The sequence below is a fragment of the Tauraco erythrolophus genome, chromosome 18 (genome assembly GCF_009769465.1).
Source record: "Tauraco erythrolophus isolate bTauEry1 chromosome 18, bTauEry1.pri, whole genome shotgun sequence".
Classification (NCBI taxonomy): Eukaryota; Metazoa; Chordata; class Aves; order Musophagiformes; family Musophagidae; genus Tauraco; species Tauraco erythrolophus.
The window spans coordinates 14,840,271-14,855,061 of record NC_141482.1 but is presented as its reverse complement, the minus strand read 5'-3'; the positions used below and the strand labels follow the sequence as shown (position 1 = coordinate 14,855,061).

Here is a 14,791-nt window from a genome sequence, read left to right as displayed (position 1 = left end):
AGTAGTAACCTCAGGGCTTAGCCTTAGTTGTAGGCTTTCCTCCCTTCATTTGGCCAGGAAACTGGAAACTTGGATTTTTATTCACTCTGCTACTGTGCCTGTTTCCAGAAGAGGGAGCCAAGTCATGGTAAAATGCAGCCAGAAATCAAAACCATTGTTCAATAGGTTATGTCGGGTGTATATTAACTTTTTTTACTTTTTTTTTCATTTTTTAAAATAGTGTATACATTTAGAGTTAGGTAGGAGGAGATGAATGCTGATGTAACTACAGAAGTGAAACACATGTAGTAAGCTCAGAAAAGAACTGAAGAGGTCTTGGGCATGGTGGAGCAATCCCAGATACAGAACACGTATGAACTCTTGTCCGTGTATGACTTTACACTGTGTTAAGTTTCACCGCTGTGGGATGCAAGCACGTTCAACACAGACACTGCAACACTGGCTAACTTACTAAAATTATGATTCAATTTGGAAATTAAGCATGTTGCACAGAGTTTTCTTTATTTGTTGTGCTCTTCAGTTCCTCTCCTTGTACCACTCAGCATCACCTCTTCAATGAATAGCTTCTTTGACTAATTTGCTTCTCACATAAGCAGTTAGTTTCACCGTCAAAAACAGCTGGTTAAAAAAACTGTTTGAGTGTAACGTCCATCACAGGCACATAAATAAGTTTAAAAAGTAAAAACACAGATGCCATTCCTGCATGATTTTCTAGAAGCAAACCTCCCACTGAGCTGATTAAACGGCAAATAGAATCAGTTCAGAAGACAGGTGATGACTACAGAAAGTAATCTCAGGCAAAATCTCCTCTGCTTTTTCCAGTGTACAGCTTAATCTGTCGAAAGATTAAACCAAACAAAAGATTAGTGGGTTAATATTTGAGCTGACATTTACTATCACTGAAGTTTATCCAGACAATGGTTGTATTATCCGAAGATTTTTTTCATTTTGAAGTTAAGCACAGATCAAGATCAAATCCTGAAGGGGTGTGAAAGGAGAAGCAGGCACACATCCCATGAAGGACAATCGTTGTCTCCTGAAAGGACAGTCCCACTGGAGCTCGAAAGCTCCAGTTAACCAAGAGCAGTTTCAGTGTGACTTGTCCACAGTCTGAAGAAAACACATGTGGTTTCTAGTGCTAAACAATGCAACTATGCAAAACTGCTGCAGAAAGAAACATGCTGAAAACCAAGCAAATGATCAGAGTTGACAAATTGAGACTGCTCTTGAGTGAACAGCAACTCCCATGCAGAAATTGGTGCAGGTGGGTGTAAAGGAGCAGCAGCGTGACAGAGAACGCACGGGGCTTTCTGGTTCCCAGGTGCCTCATGGTACCAGCCTGCAGCTCACCAGCACTTTGGCCAATCTCATCCTTAGTGAAGGCAGGACAGGAGAGGAAAAGAATAAAAAGTTTCTAGCACCCAGATGTGTCCACTGAGAAATACCCATCCTTTTGAGAGTGCTGTTCATAAGCTTTGTGTTTTGTTTCTGTGCAACGACGTAAAGCTGAGGAGTAGCGTTGGGGACACCGTTGCTCGTGCAACAGCTGTAAACCCTACTCATCTCTTTTTGTTAAGAACATCAAATCAGAAACAAATACTGACCAGTGACATTGCTTCTGGGTGGGAGAGAGATCTACAGAGCAGCTCAGAACCCATCCCAACTTGCTGTGGCCTAAAGGAAGATTTAGGGAAAAGCACCATTCCATATCCTTTTACATTCTTTGAGGTAAGGATCTCAAGGATGCTTTCGGCTGCTGTCGACAGCAAGAGGCCCCGTTACCCGTGAAGAGAAGACACACAGGGATCACGCTCCAACTCAATTTAATAAGCTTTGTAACGAACTTGGACAGAAAGTGGTTTGAAATAAGTCGAGCAACACTCATCTACTAGTCAAGGATTTTTTTTTAAAGTAATGCTTTTAAGCTTATACTCAAGCATACAAAGCATAAATTGTACAAATTAAAAACAATAAAATCATCCTAGAATGTCATGGCTTCCCCTATATGTACAAGGAGTGGAAAGGAGACGGAATTATTTCCAGGTATTTTCACGTCTTAAATGCTACATAAGTGCTCTCCACATTCATTCCGATTTTTCTTTTCATGGGGGTGGAAGGAGCTGCAAGTGTTTCAATGAAATCATCCTAGCGAGAGAGAGGTACTTCACCTGCTTTCGAGCTGTATGTTTGCCTCTTTGAAAGCCTTGAGGAAACGCTTTACTTAAAATTCTGCTGGCAGTTTCTGTGCAGCAGCCTCTGTTTTTCCAGCTATATCACGTTAAACAGCTCAGTAAGTATTTCTCAGAAAGTACCAGCAGTACATCACCTTCACGGAAACCTTCTATCCCCACCCTTCACAAATGACTCCATTGTACAACAGCAGCAGCCAGAGTTCAGCTGAGGTTTGACAGGCAGAAAAGAAACGTGGTGGCAGCGAAGAGGACAGTTGTTAGGGAGGTGACAGGTTTTGGAAAAGGAGAGGGATGTGCAGCCTAATCAAAACACAAGTGATACACAGCCTTTCTGCAGAGGCACACATGACAGGATAGTTTACAACCCAACTTCTTCATGTCCATAGCATTAATGAAACAAATCTTAATTGCTTCCAACCCAGGAAAGGTTGGGAGAGGAACGAGTGTAGTGTACCATGTTTAACTACCAGATTTGTTTGCCACCGTTGAGTTTGGAACAAATCTTCTTACAAAAGTTATCTTCATATTGTTCTAAATTAAGTGGAACGAAATATGTATTTTTACACTAAAGCAAACTGATCAAAGTGGCATTTAATGATGCTTGTTAAAGTGGTTATCTAACAAAAATGGGTTAACAAAGTCCCACTCATTAGTAGTCACCAAATAAGACATTTCTCATGCATATGACAAAAGTTCATTCGGGTACTGAGAGGTCTGTTTACTGTGTACAATATTTCCATAAATTATAATATGTTTCACAGCCCCTACCGTTCAAGAATATTTCAAACAGATTATATATTATATTTGTATATGCAAACTATTTTATATACACTAATATAAAGATCCTTAGAAGTACCATTATCACTACCTTTATGCTTTCTCTAAAATGCATAGCTTTCGAATATTTTCTTGCAGTTACCAAAAACTTTACAGATTAAAGCTGCTTATCAATGTGGCATGTTCATAAAAACAAAGTGAAATAGTTCTATACTAATTTTATATTAAACCTCTTAAAAAACACGTTTATTTTTTAATGGAAAAAAAAAAAGCTAGTGAAAATTCAAGTAATCTATGCTCAATCTTTGCCCAAATACTATCTGAAATTAATGTAGCGTTCTAGAAGCACAGTGAACTTCTCAACCAGGACTGAATACTGCATTTCTCACGGAGAAAAATGCTAGTCATGCCACAAAAACACACCGCTTTCCACTTCATCCGGGAGAAGCTTTAGATGAGATTCAACAACACAAGTGTCAGAACAGAGGAAAAGCTGATCAGTTACGTACAAAGAAATTAGAGCTATTCCAGTTTTGTTTCTGCAGTTTGTTATTAAACAAAGTTACATTAACCATACAGTTTCTCGCAAACTAAAAGTTATACATGGTTTTCAGACATCAACCGACTGGAAAAATTAAAAAAAAAAATTAAAGAAAAACCAAAACCAAAACAAAACCCACAAAACAAACCAAAAAAAAACCACCCACAACTGTTAAAAGTCTGGTGTTAGCACAACCAGCCTGGGTGAAGGAAAGCCAGACGGCTGTGGTAGGTGGGGGGTGCTGACAGCTTCTTTGTTGTGTGCAAACTTCAAGACCTCCATACCACAAACGCCTCGAAGTGGAGAACAGAACGATCAGTAATAAAGGGGAACAAATCCTTTTGTTACAGCCATCATCTAGCTTAACCTGGGCGCTCTGCATCTCTAACAGCTGCTTAACACACAATGGTTCCCCCCCCCCCCCCCCAAAAAAAAAAAAACAAACAGCTACACAAGTAAACAGTGTTCACAGTAATGCAATCAGTAACAGGTTTGGTTAGTTTCTGTAAGACGGGTGTATCTGCAAAGCTTTATACAGTTTAATGCATAAGTATTCCAGTAAAATTAAGTGGAAACTAGGTTTCATTCTACAGGGTAATATCTACCATACAAGGCTAGGTTATGTACAGTATGGGACTGGTGTGACAACTGCCAGTGCCTCATGATGTTACGCCATTTCGCCCATCAGCTCGGTCTTTGTTCAGCAAATCTGTAATAACTTGATATATGGACCTAAAAATCCAGAGGTTGATTTGGCAAGATTAGTGCTTCCTACCACTGGACACAGACCAGTGTACAGTGCTGCAAAATTCAGTTGACCAGAACATCCCATACCCAGAAGATCATCATTTGTTGACTTGAAAGTCTGGACTTCACATGTCAAACATGAGAACTATAATCCTAACTGGAGTGGGGACAGTCAGTAAACAAATACAGGTGAAGATGAACTGCATCTCTTCAGAAAGGTATGGAAGAATTGAGAAAAAAAAAAGGGAAATTTCTGGGTTTAGACAGCCTTGCTCTGCTCTGCTCGGCTCAAGGCATAAAAACAGCCCAAGTAGCTCTAAAACTACGATTCTTATTCAGCAAGCATAAAGGCAGATCCTGCACAAGATGATGATGCATCAGAGGCTTCAACGAGCATCTCTCCCCTTCACTTAATTTCCTAACACAAGCATCCCTTCCAGCTTCCAAACACCTAATGGCCTTCAAAGCTTTATCAGAATCACTGCAGTGCCTACAGCTGCAGATTTAATACAGGGGGGAAAGGCCCCCGTGAACAAAAACCCTCAAATGCCTCTGGGGGCCGTTTTGGTCATTTGTGAAAATCAAGAAAAAAAACCCTTATTTCCAACAATACTCCTCCTGAAAAGATGGGTCACTGATCCATTATGAACATAGCTCTCACCATACAAAGCACCAAAAAGTCAGAAACAAGGGAAAAAAAAAAGTCCTTAAATCCTTAAATTATGATTTACAAGTTTGTACACTATTTCCTAAGCAAAAGGTTGACCTTACTGCAAAGTTTATAGATGAAAACTCAATCAGTTACTTTTAAGGGGAATGTATATCTGGCTATAACTTAAAGGTAGAAAATATTCACTGTTCTATATACACATTTCAAACAGGAGACAGTTAAATTAACTGAATAGTTGCCAATATAACTCCCTATTAACTCGCTGGCCACTAAACTAGGCATCAGTAGCCAATTAGAAAGCTTGAGTTCTGTGTTTTTAAAAATGCTATTTTCCTGTCCTGTTTAATTGTTTTTTTAAAAATGTATTATAGTGCATAGCCTAAGTCAGACTTTCAAAGAGATACAGCGCCTTTCAATGCAGTTTTTGCAGCATTTAAAAGGGACTTTTCTCCCTTCAAATTAGATGTTCATTGAAAAATCTGGATTGAGTGCTGTACTGTAGTAAAAATATTTCAGTCACAGACTGATATAAATGTATACTGTGCAGTACTAAGATTGTTTGATGTCCATCTGCACATGTTTTACTTGGGTTCTTCGATCGTCCCCTTGCTGAGGTCTGTCATTTTGGGATATTTCACTTTCTTCTGGTCCAGCTCATTCTGAGCCCACAGTAGTAGTTTCAGCAATTTTGCCAACTTGGGTGTTGATTCACGATTTTCATAGTCTAGAACAGCTTGATTAACCTCACTCCATACCTGGAAAAGAAATACTGGAGTTCAGTAATAGTTTGCCTACGATGAACACTGCTAATGTCACATAGACTTTGAAAGGATCACACCTAGTGTGCTAATTCCTCAAAACATGGTCCACAGACCATGAGCCTGGAGGAAAACAAGGAAGAGAGCCAAGTAGCTGAATATATTCACATCAGTTTTCTGATTGTTGCTTAAGAAATACTCCTCTTCTTTTGCATACCATTACATGCAGTTTTTCTAAACATTTGAAAAACATTTGGACGTTATTTTCACCACATATGAATAAGAGACACAATTTCCTTCTGAGGAAGGACTACCTTCTGTCGCTGCATCATGTTAAGCAAGTCTCCAAATGGTGATTCTTCGGGATTATCGAAGGCAAGCAAAGCCAGCGTGCGCTCCATCTCCGTCAGGCACTCCCTGCTCTCCTCGCCTTGTTCTGCTAACTGGGTCTGAGCAAACTCCAGAGCTGCTTCTGTCTCACGCTGCCGAATCAGTTCAATCAAATGCTGCTGCTGTGTACGAAACACACGGCAATATCAGCTAAACAAATTAGCAAACCTTCAGCAGTTCAAGGCTGTAATCTTCAGACGTTAGCAGGTAATTTGAGACAAACACTAATCCATAATTTGACAGTTTGAGGTCAATTCTTCTCAATGTGAGAGACAAGGAGCAGCAGAATTGTCTACAAAATCTACTGAAAAAGGTAACCTGACGCTTTTGAGTAACACATTTTGCAAAGATGTGTTACCAAAAGAACAACTCAAAATTCAGACTACCAGTAATTGGAAGTTGGTAAGTCACAGGCCACTGCTGCTTCTGTAAGTTTTCATGTTGTTAATCATACATGATGGTTGGTGCTCCATGCCACAAAGTTTCCCGTTGCTACAAAATGATGCCAAGAACAAATACTTGAAATTGCACCCACATTCAGTCACAAACCTCCCACCATACTTGTAAAATCTGCACCACTTTCTCCAGTCTCTCAGCAACCTCTAAAACAAAGTCTGCCACCTGTCCTTACCTGCAAATGAAAGTACAGATATCTGTTGGTATCGAGCAATTCTGGATGGAGACTGTTTATTAACGCAATGGCTTCTTGGATCTGTCCTTTCAAAATCATTTCTCGAATTTTTATTCTTTCATCGAGAGTCTCTAAATCAACACTGGGTTCAATTCCAGACTCCATTCGAAACTTCTCTGCTGCTTCTTTAAAGCCCTCTGAAATAGAAGCATTTTACCTGTATTTTATGAAGCACTTGGAAAAAATATCAGCTTAAATTAAAAGACTGGAGTATTGCTTGTGGATTTTGAAGGTTTAAAAACTAGATCTGAACTTCTGAAAAATTAGTATCTATCTAAGTAGGCATTTATCCAACAGGCATCTCACAGTACATGCTTAACTCATTCTTAACTCAAGTGCCCTCCTTCTCTGAGGATGCATGCAACTTGTAGTGCAATAACTCTTAACCTGAAAGCTTGTTTTATACTTAGAGCAGTGAACTTATCCAAAATGAGATTTTCGAAATCTCGGTGGTTTGGCTTCTCCTGCCAGCCCCCAAACCTGTTCACACAGACCTAGCAGTTTTACTGAGAAGAAAGAGAAAATTAATTTTGCTTTCTCATACTAACACTGTAATTTTTTTTTTTAAGTTATAACAGCTATTTTAAATCCTAAGTCATGCTTTCGTATACACAAAAATTACGCCACTAAGATGATGCTCTTCCTTCATCCCAGAGGCTTCACCTACACACCGGTGTAAACAGGGGTGTAGATCCGGTGCAAACGCCTCCACCCTAACACAGCTTACTGCGATGGCATGCACCATAATGCTAGGGACAACTTCCGAGGGGTTTTGATTGTTCTAAGTACAAACTTGGGCCATATGCTGAAAGGGTTAATATTTCTGGTCTCAAACTATTTTGACACCAGTGCCCTTTTACAGTTTGTCTTTCTAGCCAGTTCAAGTTTGCTTCTGATAGTTGCTCTGTGCAGCTTTCAGTGCTGTTTAACAACTGCAACACACCTTCAGCTCTGTCTTAATGGCACAAAAAAAAGACACTGTACAGAAGCAGGTCATGTTTGTCAACACCATTCCACAATACACTTTCTTTTCTATATCCTTTACCAGGAGAGTTAAGGTTAATAAACGTCACCTCCATGGCACGATAACCGCTCCATCTCTCAATCTTAGTCAGCTCCCACTCAAGGGAGCAGCTGGACATTGCTAAAAGAAGCCAACAGCCATCACTAAGTCCTCAAAGTCCTTAATTTCACTCCACCTAGCAGCATATTCTAGCCAAAACTGTCTCGATAAAACAAGTATTTCACAGCCTCCTGGCATTACTGCTCGTTTTTACCTGTAACAAGGTAGTTCATGATAAGGCGGTTCATGTCTGCTCTCTGGATATGCAAGTTATTAAGTTTTTCCATCCATTCATCTTTTGTGATTTCATCAGGTTTTTCTGCATAACTCATCCTGGACTCTTACTACAAGGAAAGAAAAGCATCTCATTTAACATGATTCGAGAAGAAGTAAGTTTAATATGTATAAGCACTGTGTTACTGCTATCTTTATATCTTTTTTTACGAGATCTTTTAAATTAATAATCCAAAAGAGATCCTTTTATCTCAAACCACAATTTTACATTTTTCTCCTCCTTGCTGCTGCACTCTTTCACATCTACCAGCCAGCTCACACAGCTGCTTTCATCACTCGTCACAACCAAAAATTCAAATACCATCTTCTTGTACTTACTCTTAAATCCACTCCAAATAAATCTTGTTTACAAGTTCTACAGGACACACAGCACCACGGTGTGAGACAAGTGAATCAAAGAGTTTGACACCTAGCCAGAAAAACCGGAACAAACCTTTAAAGCAAAGCCTGTGCAAACTGTATTTACTTTAAAGTTTTCACCACAACTTAGACTGGACAGCTACATATTTGTACAGCTCCAAAACTGTACGTGACAGGTTATCCAGTGCACAACTAACAGACTTGGAGTAGCTCAGCCTGGCTGTCCTCAAAAGCGCTCCTGTCAACACTACTGGAATATCACCTCCTTGTATTCCTCTCGACAGTTATTTTTTTTTTCAGACCACTAAGCCAAGCGCTTTGCTAGAGCCGGCATTTAATCGTTTCTACCTTCAAGTCGCGATCGCAGGGGCAGCGACAGGGGGAGGAGAGGCGGCGACAACAGCAGCAACAGGCACCGCCGCGCCTCTCGCAGCACCGGCCCGCTTCCGGCAGGCTCTTCTTCCTCTCAACTACCGCCGCAGCCGCGCCGACCCCCGGGAAGCTGCGCGGCGGGACACGGGACCAGCCTCCGGCCGGCCGAGGGGCCGATCGCTCCCGGGCTCGCCATTCGCGCCGCTCCCAACCACGCCGCGGGGGAAACAAGGCTCCCGCCGCTACGGGTTGCGGCAGCCCGAGCTCCGCACGGAGCCCACCCGCCGGAGGGCCCCGGCCTCCCCCCGCCCGCCCCCGGCCCGGCCCGGCCCTCTCCGGGGCCCGCGACACCGAAGCGGCCGGCGCTGCCCGCCACAGGCCCAGCGCCTCCCCACCGCCTGCAGCGGCCGACAACAGGCCGAGTCGCCGGGCCCAGGACAGGGCCTCGCCAGCCCCCGCACCCCAAGCGACGGGGCGGACCGGCCGGCGCCATCTTACCGAGCGCGCCGCGGTGCCGGCTCCGCCGCACGAACGCGAGACCCTCCGCCGCCTCCGCCAGGCCGCTGGCGCGCGGATCTCGCGAGAACTGGCCTCTCGGCCAATCAGCGCCCGGAGAGGGGCGAGAAAATGCAACCATAGAGCTGGCGCTCGGGACAGAGCGTACGTCTGTCCGTGTAGGTACGCCCCTCCGGTGGGGCCCCGGTACCATAGAGACGCGCGGGGCGGCGGTGCCTCAGCGCCGTGGAGACCGGCCGGGGCTGCGAGATGGCCGCTCGGCCGAGCCGCACAGCCCGTGCGGCTCCTGTTCCTCACGTTGTCCCTGCACTGGAACCGAGGCAATCGACAGCGTAATCAAGGATTTGTTGTTTTAATTTCTCTTCCCAAACAAACCTCCGTATGGCAAAGCGAGCTACGGCATGGCGAGCATTCCTGTTGCTTGGAGAGGGTTCCTCCTCAAGCTTTGGTCCAAAAACTAATCCAAATAAATTTGACTCTTTGAGAAACACAAACGTTCAGGCTGTTTGGGTTTTTTGGAACCGGTAGGCTTGGAAATCTCTTCGGCTTGGCTGCCCTGCCTGGTTCTCGTCAGCTCCTCCCTAAAAGGTGGAGTTTCTCCGGAGACTTCCATAAAGAGGGAGGGAGGGGAAGGATGCTCCTCTCTAGGAGGGTTTCCCGGCTTTTCTAACGAGGGAAGCGTACCCCGAGCAGAGAGGAGACAACAGAGAGTCACCCACACCCCGACTGCTGTTCGCGGGTAAAGAGCAGGTGCGAGCGGTTTCTAACGAGGGGAGTAATTTGTCGAGGATGTGCTAAAACACGCGTGAGCTGGGCCCGGCAGCGCGTGGGTTATTGTGCGGTGCTGGCACCGGTTTGTGCCAGGCTGGGGTGTTCGACCCACCGCAGCAGCAACTTCCCTTCGCCCCTTTGGTGTCCCCGGGCTAAAAAAAAGCGAAAACGGGCTAAAAGCAGCTCCCGAGCTGTGGTTTTGCTTGTCATGAAAATAGTTTGGTGGTTTGGCTTGGGTTTTTTTAATATTTTTAGGAGTTGTCATTTTTTCTGACCATAAGGTTAATAAGTTTGTGATGTTTCTGTGTGGAATGTCATGGCTAGCTGCATTTTTTTTTTTCTTTCCATATGCTTTCCCTAGCTTTTTGACGTTTTTAGTAATGTCAAACCTTCGAAATTGAGCTTTCATTTGAGAACAGAGGTGTTACAACCACTCGAGTTGCAACAAACGCACTTTGACCGTTCCTTATTGAAGCATTCCCTTACAGAGTCTGAAAACAAAGTGGCTTTCTCACGCAGGAATTGCTTTTATTTGGTTGAATCATACTAAATAGCACTACTTGTAGTGACACCTTTTTTTGATGGCAGCAGAAGCCCGATATGATCAAATCCAAAGTGTATAAAAACTTGTAAAACTAATATTGCTTTATCTCGATACCGGCCTTTTTTCCCCCCTACTAATGTTCTGGATGCAAGGAAAACTCTGCATGTTTTGGGGGACTGAGTGGTTTTTTGGGTAATAAATGACACATTTGATACTAACTCTTTCCTGACAGAAAGCTGCCTGGTCACCTTCCATATTCCTCTGGTTTTAATTTGTATCTCACTGAATAAACATTTAATCATCCCACACATAATGCCTGCAGCAGTCTGTAGCAAAGAGGAATACTTACATTCCCCGTGCTTCAAAGCCTGGAATACTGGAAGGTTTGGAAATAGCAAACTTGCATGGCTTTTCTTTGTTAAACCTCACAAAATTAAGAAGCAAGTAGGAAGATACAAAGCTGTGCAGCAATCCAGGGCAAAAGCTTCCTGCATCATTCCCTCTTTTCCTAGTAGTAAAGCCTAACTTCTGTTAAAAACCCTTATGTTCTCCCCAAAGCTTGAAACTTTCCATTATTACTCAGGGAAAAAAGTAAAAAGCTTTCCGTTATTACTCAGGGAAGACTTTGCAGGATAAGTCTGTGACCCCAAAATGGGATTAAAATGCATGGAAACAAACTACTTTGCTCTCAGGAAACTATCCTGTGGCTTCAATATGCTACAGTCTTACAAGAATCTTACAGTAATGAGGGCAGTAATAACATGGAAAGCTGGATTTTTGGGCAAGACTAGAGAATTGAGATGAAAAGAAACATATAATTACTGTAATTCAGTGCAGTTTGTAGAATTTTTACATGGATTAGGATTTGACAAATCCTAGCATCAAAGAGGTATTTTGATGACTGATTTTTGGAGTTGAGTAGAGTGAATCCCAAACCAAAATCACTAATTCCTGGAGAAGTCACAAAATTCCCTACAAAAAAGCATATATTGGGGGGTGGAAGGGGAGCGGAGTTTGTGTAAAAAAAATCTGCAAGTTTCTGTCAGCAGGTAGGGAAGAGGATCACTTTATTTATGTGAACATGATTCACCCTCAGTAAAGTATTTCTCTGTGTTCGACTACTAATATCCATCTATTTCCGTGGTGCTTCATTACGAAAAATAAAGTATCAGGAGCCTTGGAGGATCACAGGCTCAGAAGATACACTACCTCGACACCTGACGTATCTATTTTGAGTGATGTGCTGAACTCTGAGGACAGAGGCCGTTTTCCACAAAAAAAAAAGGTAAAGCTGGAGCGCAGCCAACAGAAATTAGTCTCTCCTGACTTAAAATGATTATCTCTTTATAAAAAAACAATGCCAGAGGTGGAGGAGGGGAGAGAACTTGCTCATCTGCTCTCATCCCTACTCTTTTCATGGGCTAACTGTGTCTCTGGTTTTCACCTGGCTGCTGAAACTGGCTCACCAGGACATTCAGTGAGGAAGAACTGGGAGAAGAGTAGAACGTGAAGTAAGTGTTATCTTTTGGGGCTTTGCATCTTCACACACTGGAAAAGGTGGCTGTCTTGGTGAAGGGACAGGTGGATGGGAGAGCAGAAGTGACACCCAAGGTCTGCGGAGACCATGTCTGTGCAACACAAAGATGATGCCTCGGTGCCTGTCATGTTTAGCAGTTTTACGCGTCACGCATGAAGGCCCTTGTGGAAGACACTGCAAAGATAAGTAAGACATGTTTGTAGACACTCAAAGTTTGAAAAAGAATAATTTCCAGGGGATAAACAGGTAAAGATGTGTCAGCTGCAGAGGAGAGTCTCAGTGTACTGACTGCCTAGCAGTGGAAAAGGTTTTTGGAAAGCAGTGGAAAAAAGTTTTAAGGAGAGCAGTGCTGAGGGATTTGTGGATATCTCAGCATAAGCTTCTCTGGAGTTTAAGAAGGAGATGGATAAGGTGCTTATTAGACTGTTTTAGAAGCTGATTGATTGTCGTCAATCTCTGCTAGGATTTCCCAGCAGTGTTTTCTGTTCAAACCGGTTAGAAACTATCAGCATGTTATATGAGAGGAGGCCTAAACCGAAAAAAAATTCAAGTTATTTAGGTCACCCAAAAGCTCGTTCTGTGTACTGCCAGGACAATGCAGATTCAGACCAGTAACACGGGTACATTTCCTAAATTAAGGGAAATTAGGCTCTAACATGAAAAGAATTATGAAGGGAAGGGAACGAGGAGGGGAAAGAACTGAGATGCTGAGGGTGCCATTCAAGTGAAGGTGTCACGGGTGTTTAGTCAGCGAAGGTGGATGCTGTGACTTGGGCTCTAACACAAATGTGTAGGGTTTTTATGGGCTGAAAGCGTAACGTGCTTTAGGTGGCGTTTGCTGGGTGTGCAAAGTGAATCAGTCTTACGTTAAGGTGGTGTAAGCCTCTTACCAAACGCGTGTAAGAGGAATTTAATACCTGTCTCACTGCTGGATCCCCTGCTGCAGACATCCCATTCACGGTTGGTGTGCAATTTCTTGCTTGGCATGTTCCCTTTCCCTTAGCGTGTAATTCCTGGTTTTGAATTTGTCCATTAATAATGTCATTAGCTTTTCCCAGGGCATAAATCACAGTGCAGCTTGATCAACCAAACCATAAGGTATTTCCCCTCCACGTGCTTTGAATTTATTGTAGCTCTGTAGCTGCAGAACAAAAATTAAACTTATGTTTGCCTTTAATAATGGTGTCTTGTACTTTTGCACAGGAATCTGTTGGGGTTTTTTTACCTTTTGGTGTTCCTGTATGAAGTAAGTATTAATAATGCCCAGTTTTACAGGAGGAGAAAGAGGCTGACTGTGCTATCAGGCAAAAAGCTAATAGCTTTTTCTGACATTATCCTGAGCTTTTACCACCAGAAGTCTTGTATATAGTGTGCTCTAGAATGTAGACTTCTAAATTACTCGCTAGAATCCTCTAATTCTATAGAATTGTGTTTTTCTTTCCTCATGTTTTCATTTCTTAATCCATCTCAGTGCAAACACTGCACCTGTCTGAAATCCAACTGAATTCAATGTTACCAACCCATGAGGACAAATGTGCAGGATCAGGGTCTGTCAAAGAGCCAAACCTCCCACCTCCAGCTGCCTAAAAGGCTCTTCAGATGTCCCACTCAGGAGTGTTTGTGTGGCCTCATGAGTCTGCCTGTAAACACGGGTTCCCCTCAGTGACTGAGATGCAGATGTTCCTGTTTGCTCGTATCACAAATGCTGGCAGTAGGAACAAAACATGTAAATGGGAGTTAACTCTCTGTAACTGCTTATAGCAGCTTGGATCCCAGAGGGTTGTGGACTTTTTTTGAGTAGCCTAACCATTTTTGAAGAGCGTTTACTGGGAAGCCTCCATGCGGTGGATGAGCTGATCCAGTGAACGCTTCCCTTTCACAGCGCTCCGTAAGGACTCAGGAGAAAGCATTACCACAAAAGTTGCTATTTGCGTTTTCTAAAACAGACTAGAGTAGGGAGAACAAACCCAAACCACAATGGCATAAGCACCGGTGGGGAGTATAGCTGATGCAAGCAGCAGGTGAGCTCCTCCGCCATGTTCATCCTGTGACAAAGCCGTCCTTCTCCTGTGAGAGAAGTCACTGTGAGCAAAACGGTACTTAGCACCGCTGCAGTGCGGTTCTGCTTTGGTTGCAGCCTCACAAATAACGAATAAAACCGGAGCTCCTGTGAGGTAAGATCACTCCGTGTTTTCGATACGGAAAACCGGGAGCAGGCGTTGCTGATCCCACAGGACTCGTCCGCAGAGGAAGCCCTGAGGTGACCGCCGCGGCCCGCCTCTGCTTGACAGCGGAATGCGGCGGCCTAGAGCCGACGGGACGAGGCCTCCGCCGGAGCTGGAGGAAGCGGGAAGCCACCGCCGCCGCCTCAGCGCTCCCGCCCGCCGTGAAGGAGCGCGCGCCGGAAGGCGGAGCCAACGGCAGCCGAAGTCCGCCGAGGGCCGTGCGCAAAGCGAAGCGCGGTAGGCGCTCTAGGCTGCCGTTGGCCGCCGGATCGGTCTCTATGGTGACGGGGGAGGAGCGCCCCCGCCCAGCGCTCTGGAGCCGTTGCGAGGAGGAAATGGCGGC

The 14,791-nt window shown here is 43.8% G+C and overlaps 1 protein-coding gene across 2 annotated transcripts; it reads right to left on the bottom strand.

The window, feature by feature from the left end:
• Positions 1–1,806: 1,806 nt before the first annotated feature.
• Positions 1,807–9,404, bottom strand: GID8 (GID complex subunit 8 homolog). 2 transcript variants are annotated; one of them, XM_086623052.1, is made up of 6 exons: positions 9,354–9,404; positions 8,442–8,532; positions 8,044–8,173; positions 6,707–6,903; positions 6,000–6,197; positions 1,807–5,682 (listed from the first exon to the last, which is right to left on the bottom strand). In XM_086623052.1, the coding sequence occupies exons 3-6, from the start codon at positions 8,159–8,161 to the stop codon at positions 5,509–5,511; spliced, it is 687 nt and encodes a 228-aa protein (XP_086479178.1). In that variant the 5' UTR covers positions 8,162–8,173; positions 8,442–8,532; positions 9,354–9,404; the 3' UTR covers positions 1,807–5,508. The 2 variants fall into 2 exon arrangements, with proteins under 2 accessions (XP_086479178.1, XP_086479177.1); XM_086623051.1 differs by lacking the exon at positions 8,442–8,532.
• Between the last annotated feature and the right edge of the window lie 5,387 nt (positions 9,405–14,791).